The sequence below is a fragment of the Staurois parvus genome, unplaced genomic scaffold (genome assembly GCF_062004578.1).
Source record: "Staurois parvus isolate SC_StPar_1 unplaced genomic scaffold, SC_StPar_1.0 ptg001825l, whole genome shotgun sequence".
In the NCBI taxonomy this organism is placed as follows: domain Eukaryota; kingdom Metazoa; phylum Chordata; class Amphibia; order Anura; family Ranidae; genus Staurois; species Staurois parvus.
Genome location: NW_028319621.1, coordinates 67,035 through 87,447, shown reverse-complemented (window position 1 = coordinate 87,447; position 20,413 = coordinate 67,035). Strand labels below are relative to the sequence as shown.

General features: G+C 54.1%; 2 protein-coding genes across 2 annotated transcripts in view; one reads left to right on the top strand and one right to left on the bottom strand.

Moving 5' to 3' along the window:
• Positions 1–4,676, top strand: part of LOC149434130 (intermembrane lipid transfer protein VPS13D-like) — a 126,731-nt gene extending 122,055 nt beyond the window's left edge. The window contains exon 9 of the mRNA XM_089664073.1: positions 506–4,676. Within this exon, the coding sequence (XP_089520199.1) occupies positions 506–637 (132 nt within the window). The 3' untranslated portion in view covers positions 638–4,676. The remainder of the gene's footprint in view (positions 1–505) is intronic.
• Positions 806–20,413, bottom strand: part of DHRS3 (dehydrogenase/reductase 3) — a 69,613-nt gene continuing 50,005 nt past the window's right edge. Inside the window, exon 6 of the mRNA XM_089664070.1 lies at positions 806–1,047. Coding sequence (XP_089520196.1) covers positions 927–1,047 — 121 coding nt within the window. The 3' untranslated portion in view covers positions 806–926. The remainder of the gene's footprint in view (positions 1,048–20,413) is intronic.

Genomic DNA, 20,413 nt, shown 5'->3' with positions numbered 1-20,413 from the left:
AAATGTTGGTGAAAATTTATTACACCAAAATATTTCAGGATACATTCCTTAATTCCATCAACGTGATCACATGACAGTCTGGAGTCCCTCAATGGTGACCTCCATTCTGGTTCGGGGGCGATGCCTCGTTCATCCAGCCATTGAGGGGCGACCCATGGGCGCAGCAGAGTATTTTCTCAATTGTCATCAGACCTGATCTCCCTGAACATGTCTGAACAGAATTCCCCTCCCCTCCCCCCCATATATATAATGAGGGGGAGCTGGTCTTCCTCATCTACAACCAGGGGCGGACTGACAACTCATGGGGCCCCCGGGTAATAGGGGATCATGGGGCCCCTGTGTCCTTGCCCAAACTCAAAAAAGCCTATGAAAAAGGTACCAAGGGCATCTCGTGGGGCCCCCTACTGACCCCGGGCCCTTGAGCAGTGCCCGAGTTTCCCAATGGTCAGGGGCTGTCTACAACCCGTGTCTCACATAGTCCACCTTCTTCCTCCTCCTCCTTCAGGTCCATGTGAAGTCCGAGAGCCTCGCCGTGAAAATCTCTCAAGAAATCAATTATGCGAAAAGTCTTTACTATGAGCAGCAGCTGATGTTACGGCAGACGGAGGAGCAGGACAGTCCGGAGCTGAACCCCTAAAGTACAGAACTTCCCCAAGAGGCACCCCACCACTCTCTGGAGACCATGCGGAGGGATGGAATGTTCCGGAATATGTCTGTCCTCACATTTTCGGGGTTGGTTTCTGTGGCGGGTTAGTAATATTTAATACCAGATGTATAATTATAAATATCTACATATAAAGCTGTATCAATTTTGAAGAAAGACCTTTATTTTGCTAACTTTGTACATATGTATATCTGTGGTCGATGTAAATACACGGAGGATGGAAACCGCGGCGTGTGCCTCATGTTTGTTTACGTTGTAGTCTTCAAGTCGTCATTGTCACTTCCATGCGGTTAAGGCAGCCATTTTGTTTTATGATGTCATGGACTTCCAGTGAGCTGCCCGGCTGCGGTCCTCTGCACTCCTCCCAGCTGGGGGCGGGTTTCCTTCAAATATACAGGGAATATTTCATTGTAAATGGAGCCATGTATGTATAGAGCCATGTGTGTATGGAGCCATGTATGTATAGAGCCATGTGTGTATGGAGCCATGTATGTATAGAGCCATGTGTGTATGGAGCCATGTATGTATAGAGCCATGTATGTATAGAGCCATGTGTGTATGGAGCCATGTATGTATAGAGCCATGTATGTATAGAGCCATGTGTGTATGGAGCCATGTATGTATAGAGCCATGTTTGCCATGAGCCATGTATGTATGGAGCCATGTATGTCATGAGCCATGTATGTATGGAGCCATGCGTGTATGGAGCCATGTATGCCATGAGCCATTTGTGTATGGAGCCATGTATGTATAGAGCCATGTATGTATGGAACCATGTATACCATGTATCTATGGAGCCATGCATGTAAGGAGCTATGTATGTATAGAGCCATGTATGTATGGAACCATGTATGCCATGTATGTATGGAGCCATGTATGTAAGGAGCCATGTGTGTATAGAGCCATGTATGTATGGAGCCATGTATGCTATGTATGTATAGAGTCATGTATGTATGGAACCATGTATGCCATGTATGTATGGAGCCATGTATGTAAGGAGCCATGTATGCCATGTATGTATGGAGCCATGTATGTATAGAGCCATACATTTGCAGTGCTAGGTATACACGCATCTAATTGAAAAAGCAAAAAGGTAAATGGAAAGTGTACATGGATGGTAACAAAGTCTATGTAGGCTTCACGTGTTTAGATAAAAGTTGGTCCATAAAGACGACCATCACCTTCCACCCACATGAATTGGCCTCTCACCAGAAGGTCTGACCTCCCGAAGGGTCGGCCAGCATGAGCCATATAATATATCCAACTGACAGCAACCGACCTTCAGTGAAGATCCCTTCCCCAACCGACCTTCAGTGAAGATCCCTTCCCCAACCGACCTTCAGTGAACATCCCTTCCCCAACCGACCTTCAGTGAACATCCCTTCCCCAACCGACCTTCAGTGAAGATCCCTTCCCCAACCGACCTTCAGTGAACATCCCTTCCCCAACCGACCCTCAGTGAAGATCCCTTCCCCAACCGACCTTCAGTGAACATCCCTTCCCCAACTGGCCTTCAGTGAAGATCCCTTCCCCAACCGGCCTTCAGTGAAGATCCCTTCCCCAACTGGCCTTCAGTGAAGATCCTTTCCCCAACTGGCCTTCAGTGAAGATCCCTTCCCCAACTGGCCTTCAGTGAAGATCCCTTCCGGGGCAAAGTCCCTTCTCCAAGTTACAGAACATTCTCTGCTGACAACTTCCACATACATTTCTGGAGATCTGGTGTCAGGCAGAAGCCGAGTCACAGCAATGGATGTAACCAGAACTCTACAGTCAGGAGGCTGAGGGATGAGACGTGCTTCTTCCCTCCCTACACACACAGTCATGTATAGAGTCATGTATGTATAGAGCCACGTATGCCTTGTATGTATGATGCCATGTATAGAGTCATGTATGTATGATGCCATGTATAGAGTCATGTATGTATGATGCCATGAGTCATGTATGTATAGAGTCATGTATGTATGATGCCATGAGTCATGTATGTATAGAGTCATGTATGTATGATGCCATGAGTCATGTATGTATAGAGTCATGTATGTATGATGCCATGTATGCCATGTATGTATAGAGTCATGTATGTATGATGCCATGAGTCATGTATGTTTAGAGTCATGTATGTATGATGCCATGAGTCATGTATGTATAGAGTCATGTATGTATGATGCCATGAGTCATGTATGTATAGGGTCATGTATGTATAGAGTCATGTATGTATGATGCCATGTATAGAGTCATGTATGTATGATGCCATGAGTCATGTATGTATAGAGTCATGTATGTATGATGCCATGAGTCATGTATGTATGATGCCATGAGTCATGTATGTATAGAGTCATGTATGTATGATGCCATGAGTCATGTATGTATAGAGTCATGTATGTATGATGCCATGAGTCATGTATGTATAGAGTCATGTATGTATGATGCCATGAGTCATGTATGTATAGAGCTATATATGTCATGAGAACCTTTATGAGTAAACCCGGATCAGGTGAAGGAAGCAGCTGAGAACATCCATGACAGACTGAGGGGTGAGAGAGGAGCACAAGGTGACCCCGGATTGGAATCAGTAGAGGCCACGTGGTGACACGGGAGGAAATGCTCGCTCTTGAGGTGAGTGTCACGTAGACGGTGTGAAGGTCGGACTTCAGTGGCCATTGGAACCGTTGATTGTGACATCTCACAGCAGAGCACATTGGGTGGGATCACAGCACACAACCCGCTCACAGAAACGTGTCGCCCGTCAGCAAACACGCGATGTTCCCTGTTATTGGCGCTCCCATGTTCCTTCTAATGTGCGTGTTCTTACACACTGAACCTGATGGTGCTGCGGCAGGGGGGGGGGAGATGGAGTCCTTCAACCTGACATGGGAGGAGGAGCCATTGCTGAGGTCCTCCTCTGTATGCCGACTGCGTCTGTTGCCGATCCTCGGGCTTCAATACTTTGTGCCCTGAGTGCCGACATACAGATCAGGAAAATCCGAGAGCTCAGCAATGAAGACTGAAGAATCTGCACCCCCCCCCCCCACCCCCCGATCTTTGCCGGCTGCCCCATGTCCTCTTCTCTTGGTGTTCCTGCCAGTCCATCTGCTTTCCTATTGGTGACCACACTGGACAGGAGAGCACAGTGTGGTCAGTTCTCCAGCTGTGCTGAGAACTCGGCCTGTTCTCCAATCATCAGACTTGTCCTGACACCCCCTCTTCCCCCCTCATAACCATTCACCGGGAAGACCAGCATGCTGCTGTTTCTCCTCCCCCAGCTCACTGACCTCCATATGCAGAGGAGAACAGAGGTCACGTGACCACGACTGTTCTGCATTTCATTTCTATAGACAGAATGGGTTACAAGGTGCGGATCGCATCGCATTGCTTTCCTATAGTCTGTAATGAGACGTGTCCTGGGAGGTGTGTGAATATGGCTCCGACCTAGACCGTGGCACTGACCTAGACCGTGGCTCCAACCTAGACCGTGGCTCCGAGCTAGACCGTGGCTCCGAGCTAGACCGTGGCACCGACCTAGACCGTGGCACCGACCTAGACCGTGGCTGCTCCCTAGTCCGTGGCTCCGAGCTAGATCATGGCTCCAACCTAGACCGTGGCTCCGACCTAGACCGTGGCACCGACCTAGACCATGGCTGCTCCCTAGTCCATGGCTCCGAGCTAGATCATGGCTCCAACCTAGACCGTGGCTCCAACCTACTGTGGCTGCGACCTAGACCATGGCTGCGACCTAGACCGTGGCTGCGCCCTAGTCCGTGGCTGCACCCTAGTCCGTGGCTCCAACCTAGACCATGGCTGCCTTCATTGTACGCAGGTGACAAGTCCACTTTTAGCTACATTGCACTAGACCTCTGCATCTCTGCAGCACGGAGCGCCATCGCCTGGTGCGTGCCGGATGTGCGGAGCTCGTTCTGGGTTTTCTCTCGTATTTGTTCCTTCTACAGATCCACCGCAATCGGTTTTTAATTGTTTTGACTTTCATGTACAATAAAGAGATTCTCTGAGCTTCTCATTGGTGTTCCTTCTAGTGAAGTCTATTCTGTTGCACTATGGGAGGGATCCTCGGATCATTGAAGTGCCCTGCTGGGGGCGGGGCAATGGGCGGGGCTGTAGGAGACCATTACAGGACTGATGGAAAGTAATACACATTCTTCTCTGGAGGTCGGCAAAGTCCATCCTGGAGCTTCTCCTGTGTTTAGACCCAACTGTAGTAATAGTAGGAAGTCCTGCCCCCGGCCGGCACGCCGCCCACAATGACCTTTGCTCTCTGTGGGGAAGCAGTGGTCTCTCTGCAGAGGACCAACACAGCCTCTGCTTACCAGAGCTTCCCAATCATCTGGGGGCCGGAGCTTTCCTCATTCCAGAGTTCTAGGGACTGACTAAGCAAGAGGCATGTCGGAGCTCTGCAGAGAGACCACTGCTTCCACCCAGGGAGCGCCCTCTGCTGGCAGGGGACAGGATAATGAAATGTCGGACTTTTCTCACCTTTGGATTGGGTTCACTCGGAACCGGGGGCGGACTGACCATTTGGAAACGCGGGCACTGCCCGAGGGCCCGGTTCAGTAGGGGGCCCCATGATGCCCTATTGCCCGGGGGCCCCATGAGTTGTCATTCCGCCTCTGCTTGGAACGTATTTATCAAACGAAACTCCTAGAAACACAGAAAAGTGACGGCAGAAGAGGAGAGCCCCGCCCACTCTGCACGTTGTTTCGGTTTTTGGGGGTTTATCTGAGTATAGATCTATGTTTGCCCCTCACATGTCTGAAGATATTTACCGCTCCCCATCTCCCTCCCTCTGCGGGGAGTTAATTCCCGACACCAACTACTCCTTCAGTACAATACTTTCTGAGGTGAGATGTGGACTTTCCTCCGTTGGAGGTCCGCTCCTCGGGGTCTTGGTCTCGTGTAGAAGATCCTGAACCATCTTCACCCCCTTCATGTATGTAAAGGGTCCAGTCATGTCCTCCTTCCCTTCTTTCCTCCCGACTGGACATGTGAGGCTCCTGAAGTCTCTCCTGATATGTTTTACCACCCCCCCCGACCTTCCACCATTTGTGTTCCCGTCTCTGGACTCGCTCTATCTTATCAATATCTTCATGTAAGTGACGTCTCCAGAACTGGACCCAGAATTCTCAATGAGGTCCAACTAAAGATCTATATAGAGGAATCAGGACCTCCTTCCTCCCGCCGGTGACCCCTCTAGTGATAGGATCTATATAGAGGAATCAGGACCTCCTTCCTCCTGCCGGTGACCCCTCTAGTGATAGGATCTATATAGAGGAATCAGGACCTCCTTCCTCCTGCCGGTGACCCCTCTAGTGATAGGATCTATATAGAGGAATCAGGACCTCCTTCCTCCTGCCGGTGACCCCTCTAGTGATAGGATCTATACAGAGGAATCAGGACCTCCTTCCTCCTGCCGGTGACCCCTCTAGTGATAGATCTATATAGAGGAATCAGGACCTCCTTCCTCCTGCCGGTGACCCCTCTAGTGATAGGATCTATGTAGAGGGGTTGGGACCTCCTTCCTCCTGCCGGTGACCCCTCTAGTGATAGGATCTATATAGAGGAATCGGGACCTCCTTCCTCCTGCCGGTGACCCCTCTAGTGATAGGATCTATATAGAGGAATCGGGACCTCCTTCCTCCCGCCGGTGACCCCTCTAGTGATAGGATCTATATAGAGGAATCAGGACCTCCTTCCTCCCGCCGGTGACCCCTCTAGTGATAGGATCTATATAGAGGAATCAGGACCTCCTGCCGGTGACCCCTCTAGTGATAGATCTATATAGAGGAATCAGGACCTCCTTCCTCCTGCCGGTGACCCCTCTAGTGATAGATCTATATAGAGGAATCAGGACCTCCTTCCTCCTGCCGGTGACCCCTCTAGTGATAGATCTATATAGAGGAATCAGGACCTCCTTCCTCCTGCCGGTGACCCCTCTAGTGATAGGATCTATATAGAGGAATCAGGACCTCCTCCCTCCTGCCGGTGACCCCTCTAGTGATAGATCTATATAGAGGAATCAGGACCTCCTGCCGGTGACCCCTCTAGTGATAGGATCTATATAGAGGAATCAGGACCTCCTTCCTCCTGCCGGTGACCCCTCTAGTGATAGGATCTATATAGAGGAATCAGGACCTCCTTCCTCCTGCCGGGGACCCCTCTAGTGATAGGATCTATATAGAGGAATCGGGACCTCCTTCCTCCTGCCGGTGACCCCTCTAGTGATAGGATCTATATAGAGGAATCGGGACCTCCTTCCTCCTGCCGGTGACCCCTCTAGTGATAGGATCTATATAGAGGAATCAGGACCTCCTTCCTCCTGCCGGTGACCCCTCTAGTGATAGATCTATATAGAGGAATCAGGACCTCCTTCATCCTGCCGGTGACCCCTCTAGTGATAGATCTATATAGAGGAATCAGGACCTCCTTCCTCCTGCCGGTGACCCCTCTAGTGACAGGATCTATATAGAGGAATCAGGACCTCCTTCCTCCTGCCGGTGACCCCTCTAGTGATAGATCTATATAGAGGAATCAGGACCTCCTTCCTCCTGCCGGTGACCCCTCTAGTGATAGGATCTATATAGAGGAATCGGGACCTCCTTCCTCCTGCCGGTGACCCCTCCAGTGATAGATCTATATAGAGGAATCGGGACCTCCTTCCTCCTGCCGGTGACCCCTCTAGTGATAGGATCTATATAGAGGAATCAGGACCTCCTTCCTCCTGCCGGTGACCCCTCTAGTGATAGATCTATATAGAGTAATCAGGACCTCCTTCCTCCTGCCGGTGACCCCTCTAGTGATTTGCCCCTCACATGTCTGAAGATATTTACCGCTCCCCATCTCCCTCCCTCTGCAGGGAGTTAATTCCCGACACCAACTACTCCTTCAGTACAATACTTTCTGAGATGAGATGTGGACTTTCCTCCGTTGGAGGTCCGCTCCTCGGGGTCTTGGTCTCGTGTAGAAGATCCTGAACCATCTTCACCCCCTTCATGTATGTAAAGGGTCCAGTCATGTCCTCCTTCCCTTCTTTCCTCCCGACTGGACATGTGAGGCTCCTGAAGTCTCTCCTGATATGTTTTACCACCCCCCCCGACCTTCCACCATTTGTGTTCCCGTCTCTGGACTCGTTCTATCTTATCAATATCTTCATGTAAGTGACGTCTCCAGAACTGGACCCAGAATTCTCAATGAGGTCCAACTAAAGATCTATATAGAGGAATCAGGACCTCCTTCCTCCTGCCGGTGACCCCTCTAGTGATAGGATCTATATAGGGGAATCAGGACCTCCTTCCTCCCGCCGGTGACCCCTCTAGTGATAGGATCTATATAGAGGAATCGGGACCTCCTTCCTCCTGCCGGTGACCCCTCTAGTGATAGGATCTATATAGAGGAATCAGGACCTCCTTCCTCCTGCCGGTGACCCCTCTAGTGATAGGATCTATATAGAGGAATCGGGACCTCCTTCCTCCTGCCGGTGACCCCTCTAGTGATAGGATCTATATAGAGGAATCAGGACCTCCTTCCTCCTGCCGGTGACCCCTCTAGTGATAGGATCTATATAGAGGAATCAGGACCTCCTTCCTCCTGCCGGTGACCCCTCTAGTGATAGGATCTATGTAGAGGGGTTGGGACCTCCTTCCTGATGGTGGTTCAGGACGGAACCGTCTCACTTCGGGGACCAGAAATCCATCTGAACCCTGATTGGCTGTCATTGGGTATGTATATATGTGGCTGTAGATCCTCGGGCCCCGGCGCTGTCCCCTCTCTGACCCCCATGTTGTCAGGAGGGAAGGGATTGGCTGGCGATTTCCATGAATGGTATCAGAGGGGGGATGTCGGAGGAGCTCAGCGGTCTCTGGAGGATGGAAACAATTATCTGCGCCAGGAAGTCGGAACATTCCCCAGTTCTATGTGGTGGCCTTAAAGGGTCACTCCACCCAAAACGGAACATTTTAGCCTGGCTGTATGGGGGGTAAGTGACAGCTGAAACCTGGGGGGGAGGTAAGTGCACATGATTAGGGGTCCCCCCCCCTCCCCCACTGTGAGGATGACTACAAGAGGAATCGTGATCTGCTGGTTGTAGGCGGAGCCGCGGTGTCATCCAACATTGTATGTGATGATGTCAGAGAGCTGCAACCCATCAGGCAGTAAATGTGCCCATTATGAGGGGTTCCCACCATCCCTGTGCCCACTATGAGGGGTTCCCACCATCCCTGCGCCCATTATGAGGGGTTCGCACCATCCCTGTGCCCACTATGAGGGGTTCCCACCATCCCTGTGCCCATTATGAGGGGTTACCACCATCCCTGTGCCCATTATGAGGGGTTCCCACCATCCTGTGCCCACTATGAGGGGTTCCCACCATCCCTGCGCCCATTATGAGGGGTTCGCACCATCCCTGTGCCCATTATGAGGGGTTACCACCATCCCTGTGCTCATTATGAGGGGTTCCCACCATCCCTGTGCCCATTATGAGGGGTTCGCACCATCCTGTACCCACAATGAGGGGTTCCCACCATCCCTGCGCCCATTATGAGGGGTTCGCACCATCCCTGTGCCCACTATGAGGGGTTCCCACCATCCCTGTGCCCACTATGAGGGGTTCCCACCATCCCTGTGCCCATTATGAGGGGTTTGCACCATCCCTGTGTCCATTATGAGGGGTTTCCACCATCCCTGTGCCCAATAAGAGGGGGTTCCCACCATCCCTGTGCCCATTATGAGGGGTTCCCACCATCCCTGTGCCCACTATGAGGGGTTCCCACCATCCCTGTGCCCAATAAGAGGGGGTTCCCACCATCCCTGTGCCCACTATGAGGGGTTCCCACCATCCCTGTGCCCAATAAGAGGGGGTTCCCACCATCCCTGTGCACAATAAGAGGGGGTTCCCACCATCCCTGTGCCCATTATGAGGGGTTCCCACCATCCCTGTGCCCACTATGAGGGGTTCCCACCATCCCTGTGCCCACTATGAGGGGTTCCCATTGGATGAAGTTCCCCTGTAAGCCTCTGGGAGGCGCTCCCGCTCTGAGCGGCATCATTGGGTGCGTGCCGGATTGCTGGATGTGCGGCTGATCCCGGCGTATCCAATGAGGTCTTCTGATGGATTCCTCTCTGGAGATTCGTCTCCACAGAGAAGTCGATCTTCGATCCTGCAGTGTGAATGGTAACATTGTGTCTGACCGCAGACACAGGGGGAGGAGTCACACGCCTGTTTCCGGGGAGATCAGACGCGTCATCTCTGATTGGCTGCAGGCGGCGCTGGGCGCCATTCCTTGTATTCAGGTTGATCGTCATCCTGCTAATCGCAGCTCCCCGGCGAGGGAATGTCCTGGAAGAGCCACTCCTCCAATCGTTGTGACTCCGCCCACATTCATACAGAAAGGAACCAATAGGATGGAAGACCACGGGAGTAATTACATGAACTGATCAGATAAAAAACAACTCCTTTCAGGGACCAAATCACTCCTTCATCATCAGGGGCCAAATCACTCTTCCTTCATCAGGGGCCAAATCACTCCTCCATCAGGGCCAAATCACTCTTCCTTCATCAGGGGCCAAATCACTCCTCCATCAGGGGCCAAATCACTCCTCCATCAGGACCAAATCACTCCTAAATCAGGGCCAAATCACTCCATCAGGGGCCAAATCACTCTTCCTTCATCAGGGCCAAATCACTCCATCAGGGGCCAAATCACTCCTTCACTAGGGGCCAAATCACTCTTCCTTCATCAGGGCCAAATCACTCCTCCATCAGGGGCCAAATCACTCTTCCTTCATCAGGGCCAAATCACTCCTCCTTCATTAGGGACTAATCACTCCTCCTTCATCAGGAGCCAAATCACTCCTCCATCAGGGGCCAAATCATCATCCATCAGGGGACAAATCACTCCGCCTTCATCAGGGCCAAATCACTCCTCCATCAGGAGGCAAATCACTCCTCCAGGGGCCAAATCATCATCCATCAGGGGCCAAATCACTCCTCCTTCATCAGGGACTAATCACTCCTCCTTCATCAGGGCCCAAATCACTCCTCCTTCATCAGGGACTAATCACTTCTCCTTCATCAGGGACTAATCACTCCTCCTTCATCAGGGCCCAAATCACTCCTCCTTCATCAGGGACTAATCACTTCTCCTTCATCAGGGCCCAAATCACTCCTCCTTCATCAGGGACTAATCACTCCTCCATCAGGGGAAAAATCACTCCTCCTTCATCAGGGATCAAATGACTCCTCCTTCATCAGGGATCAAATCACTCCTCCTTCATCAGGGGTAATCACTCCATCAGGGAACAAATCACTCCTCCATCATCAGGGACTAATCACTCCTCCTTCATCAGGGACTAATCACTCCTCCTTCATCGGGGACTAATCACTCCTCCTTCATTGGGGACAAATCACTCCTCCATCAGGGGCCAAATCACTCCTCCTTCATCAGGGGACAAATCATTCCTCCTTCATCAGGACCAAATAACTCCTCCATCAGGGGCCAAATCACTCCTCCATCAGGGACTAATCACTCCTCCTTCATCAGGGACTAATCACTCCTCCTTCATCAGGGCCCAAATCACTCCTCCTTCATCAGGGGTAATCACTCCATCAGGGAACAAATCACTCCTCCTTCATCAGGGACTAATCACTCCTCCTTCATCAGGGCCCAAATCACTCCTCCTTCATCAGGGACTAATCACTCCATCAGGGGCCAAATCACTCCTTCATCAGGGACTAATCACTCCTCCTTAATCGGGGGCCAAATCACTCATCCTTCATCAGGGGAAAAACACTCCTCCTCCATCAGGTACTAATCACTCCTCCTCCATCAGGGTCAAATCACTCCTCCATCAGGGGCCAAATCACTCCTCCTTCATCAGGGGACAAATCATTCCTCCTTCATCAGGACCAAATAACTCCTCCATCAGGGGCCAAATCACTCCATCAGGGGACAAATCATTCCTCCTTCATCAGGGGACAAATCACTCCTCCTTCATCAGGGCCCAAATCACTCCTCCTTCATCAGGGCCCAAATCACTCCTCCTTCATCAGGGACTAATCACTCCTCCTTCATCAGGGACTAATCACTCCTCCTTCATCAGGGACTAATCACTCCTCCTTCATCAGGGCCCAAATCACTCCTCCTTCATCAGGGACTAATCACTCCTTCATCAGGGCCCAAATCACTCCTCCATCAGGGACTAATCACTCCTCCATCAGGGCCAAATCACTCCTCCATCACGGGCCAAATCACTCCTTCATCAGGAACTAATCACTCCTCCTCCATCAGGGGACAAATCACTCCTCCTTCATCAGGGGCCAAATCACTCCTCCTTCATCCGGGCCAAATTACTCCATCAGGGGACAAATCACTCCTCCTTCATCAGGGACTAATCACTCCTCCTTCATCAGGGACTAATCACTCCTCCTTCATCAGGGACTAATCACTCCTCCTTCATCAGGGACTAATCACTCATCCTTCATTAGGGGACAAATCACTCCTTCATAAGGGGGCCACATCACTCCTCCTCCATCAGGGACTAATGACTCCTCCTCCATCAGGGCCAAATCACTCCTCCATCAGGGCCAAATCACTGCTCCTTCATCAGGGAACAAATCACTGCTCCTTCATCAGGGGTCAAATCACTCCTCCTTCATCAGGGACAAATCACATCAGTCATTTGCTGTCCTTGTGAAGTGCATGAAGATCGTCCTGCAGAATGTTCGATGTACACCCTTCCTGCACCAAGATGGCAGCTCAGAAATGGCGCCTCCTGGTGATCCTGTGAGGTGTTCTTTGTATTCCGGCTGCAGTTGGTGACGTAATGTGAACCTTTCACTGCAGACAATGGCGGGGGAGATCGATATGAATCATCGAACGTTTTATTCAGGTCACATCAGTGGGGTCATTCATCGTTTCATACAATATTTTTCTGTTCAGTTGAATTTCTTTTCAGAGGGAGTTTCCAGGTTCTGTCTGGAGCGGCACTGTCACTGAGGTTCCGCTTTCCTGAACTCAGCGCTGGATTCAACGTGTCCGATAGACCTCCGGGTCGACAAGGGTGGGACAAAGGTGGGACAATGGTGGGACAGCGGTGGGACAATGGTGGGACAATGGTGGGACAGCGGTGGGACAATGGTGAGACAATGGTGGGACAGCGGTGGGACAATGGTAGGACAATGGTGGGACAGCGGTGGGACAATGTTGGGGCAATGGTGGGACAGAGGTGGGACAGCGGTGGGACAATGGTGGGACAGCGGTGGGACAATGGTGGGACAATGGTAGGACAATGGTGGGACAGCGTTGGGACAATGGTGGGACAGCGGTGGGACAATGGTAGGACAATGGTGGGACAGCGGTGGGACAATGGTGGGACAGCGGTGGGACAATGGTAGGACAATGGTGGGACAGCGGTGGGACAATGGTGAGACAATGGTGGGACAGCGGTGGGACAATGGTGAGACAATGGTGAGACAATGGTGGGACAGCGGTGGGACAATGGTAAGACAATGGTGGGACAGCGGTGGGACAATGGTAGGACAATGGTGGGACAGCGGTGGGACAATGGTAGGACAATAGTAGGACAATGGTGGGACAATGGTGAGACAATGGTGGGACAATAATAGGACAATGGTGGGACAATAATAGGACAATGGTGGGACAATAATAGGACAATGGTGGGACAGCGGTGGGACAATGGTAGGACAATGGTGGGACATCGGTGGGACAGCGGTGGGACAATGGTGGGACAGTGGTGGGACAATGGTAGGACAATGGTGGGACATCGGTGGGACAATGGTGGGACAATGGTAGGACAATGGTGGGACAGCGGTGGGACAATGGTAGGACAATAGTAGGACAATGGTGGGACAATGGTGAGACAATAATAGGACAATGGTGGGACAATAATAGGACAATGGTGGGACAATAATAGGACAATGGTGGGACAATAATAGGACAATGGTGGGACAGCGGTGGGACAATGGTAGGACAATGGTGGGACATCGGTGGGACAGCGGTGGGACAATGGTGGGACAGTGGTGGGACAATGGTAGGACAATGGTGGGACATCGGTGGGACAATGGTGGGACAATGGTAGGACAATGGTGGGACAGCGGTGGGACAATGGTGGGACAGTGGTGGGACAGCGGTGGGACAGCGGTGGGACAATGGTAGGACAATGGTGGGACAATGGTGGGACAGTGGTAGGACAATGGTGGGACAGTGGTGGGACAATGGTGGGACAGTGGTGGGGCAATGGTGGGACAATGGTGGCCCCCGGGTCTCCTGTCATCTGTCCTGTTGCAGACACTGGTTTATGTAGTAGACATTCCCTCCCGAGACTCTGCCTGTGAAGACAATATGGTGACTTGCTGACTCCACAAGATCCACAAGCAGTGTCATCTCACCAGGCTGGGTACATCACAGGACGATTTCCTGGTCATGAAGGTGAACGAATACTCTGGAATAATTCGCCTTCTATGGGGGGAGTTCTGTACACCGGGAGAGGGAAATCTAAAGTAACAAGCAGGGGACTACACTACCTAGCACAAAACAGGAGGGGGAACAAGAGGACGACACTGACTACAATACTGGAAGCAGGCCGCCGTGTCAGCACCTCAGTCCTGGAGACAGCCAGAGAGGACACACCCCCGTCACTGGATTTACTGCTGTCTGTTGGGGACACTTCCCTTCACTTCCTGTCCAGATGAGGTCATCAGTCTGCTGCTGTTCAGTCACAGGGTGGGGGCGGGGAGGAGACCTGTAAGTGACAATCTGGTCCCCTCCCACCCCAGGCAGAGCTGTGTATATCTCAGGACTGGATGGACAGAAATCCTCTCCCATATACTGTATTGCAGGTCTCCTCCCCACCCCCACCCTGGGACTGGACAATGAAAGGAGAAGCAGCAGACTGATGACCTCATCTCTTTGCTCTCTCCTCCTGTCAGCATGCACCGCAGCACACCTGATTGGCTCTTTGTGCTGCTTCTCCCTCCCCCTCTCTGAGCCCTGCCTGTCTTATAAAGGACATCGAATGTTACATGAGTGATCTGTTGAGATCCTGTCCCCTCCCCCACCGATGTTGGGTCCAGGCACCGCAGCGCCTCACCGCCGATCCTTCCCAGGCCTGTGGTGATCCTCTTCACTCATTGGGTGGCCACTGATGATGTAACTCCTGTGTATGTGACCAGAGCAGGGGCAGACTGACCGAGGGCCCAGGGTCAGTAGGGGGCCCCATGAGATGCCCCTGGTACCTTTTTCATTGGCTTTTTTGAGTTTGGGCAAGGACACAGGGGCCCCATGATCCCCTATTGCCCGGGGGCCCCATGAGTTGTCAGTCCGCCCCTGGATCAGAGTGGCCTCACCCGCCGCAGCCCACAGGCCCCCCGCAGGCCCCGCCTCCTATCAGCTCTTTCCTGGTGGAGTTCCATCGCTGGAGGTGTGAAATAATAAAAGTCGTCCTGAATCGTCCTCGGAGGTCCTTCCTACAAAGCGGCTGGATGGAGGAGAATGGAGGGGGCGGGGCAAAGATTCTGTGGATTCATTACTCTTCCTGATTGACACATTAATGAGGGTGTCGGGGGTCGCCCCCTGCTGGGGGGGAGAAGATCACGGCCCATTCATCTCACAGCCGCCCCCCATGATGGATTGGATGGATTCAGCGAGTTGGCAGTGGAAGTACGCCGCAGCCAAATCTGCCTGTCAGTGGAAGAGGACGGGGCGGCCGAGCCGCGGATTCTCCTCGTCGTTCTGTGCGGCCGCCGGCGCTGCGCTTCCCAGAGCGAACGTAAATAACCGACGCGACCAGAATCACCGCGGAGCGCTTCCCGGAGCGACCAGAATCACCGCGGAGCGCTTCCTGGAACGACCAGAATCACCGCGGAGCGCTTCCTGGAACGACCAGAATCACCGACGCGACCAGAATCACCGCGCTGCGCTTCCCGGAGCGACCAGAATCACCGCGGAGCGCTTCCTGGAACGACCAGAATCACCGACGCGACCAGAATCACCGCGCTGCGCTTCCCAGAGCGACCAGAATCACCGCGGAGCGCTTCCCAGAGCGAACGTAAATAACCGACGCGACCAGAATCACCGCGGAGCGCTTCCCAGAGCAACCAGAATCACCGCGGAGCGCTTCCTGGAACGACCAGAATCACCGCGGTGCGCTTCCCAGAGCGAACGTAAATAACCGACGCGACCAGAATCACCGCGGAGTGCTTCCCAGAGTGACCAGAATCACCGCGGAGCGCTTCCCAGAGCGACCAGAATCACCGCAGAGCGTTTCCCAGAGCGAACGTAAATAACCGACGCGACCAGAATCACCGCGGAGTGCTTCCCAGAGTGACCAGAATCACCGCGGAGCGCTTCCCAGAGCGACCAGAATCACCGCGGAGCGCTTCCCAGAGTGACCAGAATCACCGCGGAGCGCTTCCTGGAACGACCAGAATCACTGACGCGACCAGAATCACCGCGCTGCGCTTCCCAGAGCGAACGTAAATAACCGACGCGACCAGAATCACCGCGGAGCGCTTCCCAGAGCGACCAGAATCACCGCGGAGCGCTTCCTGGAACGACCAGAATCACCGCGGTGCGCTTCCCAGAGCGAACGTAAATAACCGACGCGACCAGAATCACCGCGGAGCGCTTCCCAGAGCAACCAGAATCACCGCGGAGCGCTTCCCAGAGCAACCAGAATCACCGCGGAGCGCTTCCTGGAACGACCAGAATCACTGACGCGACCAGAATCACCGCGCTGCGCTTCCCAGAGCGAACGTAAATAACCGACGCGACCAGAATCACCGCGGAGCGCTTCCCAGAGCGACCAGAATCACCGCGGAGCGCTTCCTGGAACGACCAGAATCACCGCGGTGCGCTTCCCAGAGCGAACGTAAATAACCGACGCGACCAGAATCACCGCGGAGCGCTTCCCAGAGCAACCAGAATCACCGCGGAGCGCTTCCCAGAGCAACCAGAATCACCGCGGAGCGCTTCCTGGAACGACCAGAATCACTGACGCGACCAGAATCACCGCGCTGCGCTTCCCAGAGCGAACGTAAATAACCGACGCGACCAGAATCACCGCGGAGCGCTTCCTGGAACGACCAGAATCACCGCGCTGCGCTTCCCAGAGCGAACATAAATAACCGACGCGACCAGAATCACCACGGAGCGCTTCCCAGAGCAACCAGAATCACCGCGGAGAGCTTCCTGGAACGACCAGAATCGCTGACGCGACCAGAATCACAGCGCTGCGCTTCCCAGAGCGAACGTAAATAACCGACGCGACCAGAATCACCGCGGAGCGCTTCCCAGAGTGACCAGAATCACCGCGGAGCGCTTCCCAGAGTGACCAGAATCACCGCGGAGCGCTTCCCAGAGTGACCAGAATCACCGCAGAGCGCTTCCCAGAGCGACCAGAATCACCGCGGAGCGCTTCCCAGAGCGACCAGAATCACCGCAGAGCGTTTCCCAGAGCGAACGTAAATAACCGACGCGACCAGAATCACCGCGGAGCGCTTCCCAGAGTGACCAGAATCACCGCGGAGCGCTTCCCAGAGTGACCAGAATCACCGCGGAGCGCTTCCCAGAGTGACCAGAATCACCGCGGAGCGCTTCCCAGAGTGACCAGAATCACCGCGGAGCGCTTCCCAGAGTGACCAGAATCACCGCGGAGCGCTTCCCAGAGTGACCAGAATCACCGCGGAGCGCTTCCTGGAACGACCAGAATCACCGACGCGACCAGAATCACCGCGCTGCGCTTCCCAGAGCGAACGTAAATAACCGACGCGACCAGAATCACCGCGCTGCGCTTCCCAGAGTGACCAGAATCACCGCGGAGCGCTTCCCAGAGTGACCAGAATCACCGCGGAGCGCTTCCCAGAGTGACCAGAATCACCGCAGAGCGCTTCCCAGAGCGACCAGAATCACCGCGGAGCGCTTCCCAGAGCGACCAGAATCACCGCGGAGCGCTTCCCAGAGCGACCAGAATCACCGCAGAGCGTTTCCCAGAGCGAACGTAAATAACCGACGCGACCAGAATCACCGCGGAGCGCTTCCCAGAGTGACCAGAATCACCGCGGAGCGCTTCCTGGAACGACCAGAATCACCGCGGAGCGCTTCCTGGAACGACCAGAATCACCGACGCGACCAGAATCACCGCGCTGCGCTTCCCGGAGCGACCAGAATCACCGCGGAGCGCTTCCTGGAACGACCAGAATCACCGACGCGACCAGAATCACCGCGCTGCGCTTCCCAGAGCGACCAGAATCACCGCGGAGCGCTTCCCAGAGCGAACGTAAATAACCGACGCGACCAGAATCACCGCGGAGCGCTTCCCAGAGCAACCAGAATCACCGCGGAGCGCTTCCTGGAACGACCAGAATCACCGCGGTGCGCTTCCCAGAGCGAACGTAAATAACCGACGCGACCAGAATCACCGCGGAGTGCTTCCCAGAGTGACCAGAATCACCGCGGAGCGCTTCCCAGAGCGACCAGAATCACCGCAGAGCGTTTCCCAGAGCGAACGTAAATAACCGACGCGACCAGAATCACCGCGGAGTGCTTCCCAGAGTGACCAGAATCACCGCGGAGCGCTTCCCAGAGCGACCAGAATCACCGCGGAGCGCTTCCCAGAGTGACCAGAATCACCGCGGAGCGCTTCCTGGAACGACCAGAATCACTGACGCGACCAGAATCACCGCGCTGCGCTTCCCAGAGCGAACGTAAATAACCGACGCGACCAGAATCACCGCGGAGCGCTTCCCAGAGCGACCAGAATCACCGCGGAGCGCTTCCTGGAACGACCAGAATCACCGCGGTGCGCTTCCCAGAGCGAACGTAAATAACCGACGCGACCAGAATCACCGCGGAGCGCTTCCCAGAGCAACCAGAATCACCGCGGAGCGCTTCCCAGAGCAACCAGAATCACCGCGGAGCGCTTCCTGGAACGACCAGAATCACTGACGCGACCAGAATCACCGCGCTGCGCTTCCCAGAGCGAACGTAAATAACCGACGCGACCAGAATCACCGCGGAGCGCTTCCTGGAACGACCAGAATCACCGCGCTGCGCTTCCCAGAGCGAACATAAATAACCGACGCGACCAGAATCACCACGGAGCGCTTCCCAGAGCAACCAGAATCACCGCGGAGAGCTTCCTGGAACGACCAGAATCGCTGACGCGACCAGAATCACAGCGCTGCGCTTCCCAGAGCGAACGTAAATAACCGACGCGACCAGAATCACCGCGGAGCGCTTCCCAGAGTGACCAGAATCACCGCGGAGCGCTTCCCAGAGTGACCAGAATCACCGCGGAGCGCTTCCCAGAGTGACCAGAATCACCGCAGAGCGCTTCCCAGAGCGACCAGAATCACCGCGGAGCGCTTCCCAGAGCGACCAGAATCACCGCGGAGCGCTTCCCAGAGCGACCAGAATCACCGCAGAGCGTTTCCCAGAGCGAACGTAAATAACCGACGCGACCAGAATCACCGCGGAGCGCTTCCCAGAGTGACCAGAATCACCGCGGAGCGCTTCCCAGAGTGACCAGAATCACCGCGGAGCGCTTCCCAGAGTGACCAGAATCACCGCGGAGCGCTTCCCAGAGTGACCAGAATCACCGCGGAGCGCTTCCCAGAGTGACCAGAATCACCGCGGAGCGCTTCCCAGAGTGACCAGAATCACCGCGGAGCGCTTCCTGGAACGACCAGAATCACCGACGCGACCAGAATCACCGCGCTGCGCTTCCCAGAGCGAACGTAAATAACCGACGCGACCAGAATCACCGCGCTGCGCTTCCCAGAGTGACCAGAATCACCGCGGAGCGCTTCCCAGAGTGACCAGAATCACCGCGGAGCGCTTCCCAGAGTGACCAGAATCACCGCAGAGCGCTTCCCAGAGCGACCAGAATCACCGCGGAGCGCTTCCCAGAGCGACCAGAATCACCGCAGAGCGTTTCCCAGAGCGAACGTAAATAACCGACGCGACCAGAATCACCGCGGAGCGCTTCCCAGAGTGACCAGAATCACCGCGGAGCGCTTCCCAGAGTGACCAGAATCACCGCGGAGCGCTTCCCAGAGTGACCAGAATCACCGCGGAGCGCTTCCCAGAGTGACCAGAATCACCGCGGAGCGCTTCCCAGAGTGACCAGAATCACCGCGGAGCGCTTCCCAGAGTGACCAGAATCACCGCGGAGCGCTTCCTGGAACGACCAGAATCACCGACGCGACCAGAATCACCGCGCTGCGCTTCCCAGAGCGAACGTAAATAACCGATGCGACCAGAATCACCGCGCTGCGCTTCCCAGAGCGAACGTAAATAACCGACGCAACCAGAATCACCGCGGAGCGCTTCCCAGAGTGACCAGAATCACCGCAGAGCCGAGAATATTCCAGGAGTACGGCCGATCGGACAGAGAAAACGATAAATTCAGGATCCACACCGGAGCCATCGACCGTTTCATGGATCCTTCCAGGCTAACGTTCGATGTACACTCGGGATCACGCCATTTACTATCATTGGAAGTGTATGGAGGATCCATCCAGGGGACTCCATCCGGGGGACTCCATCCAGGGGACTCCATCCAGACCACTCCATCCAGGGGACTCCATCCAGACCACTCCATCCAGGGGACTCCATCCCGGGGACTCCATCCAGGGGACTCCATCCGGGGGACTCCATCCAGGGGACTCCATCCAGACCACTCCATCCAGGGGACTCCATCCAGACCACTCCATCCAGGGGACTCCAT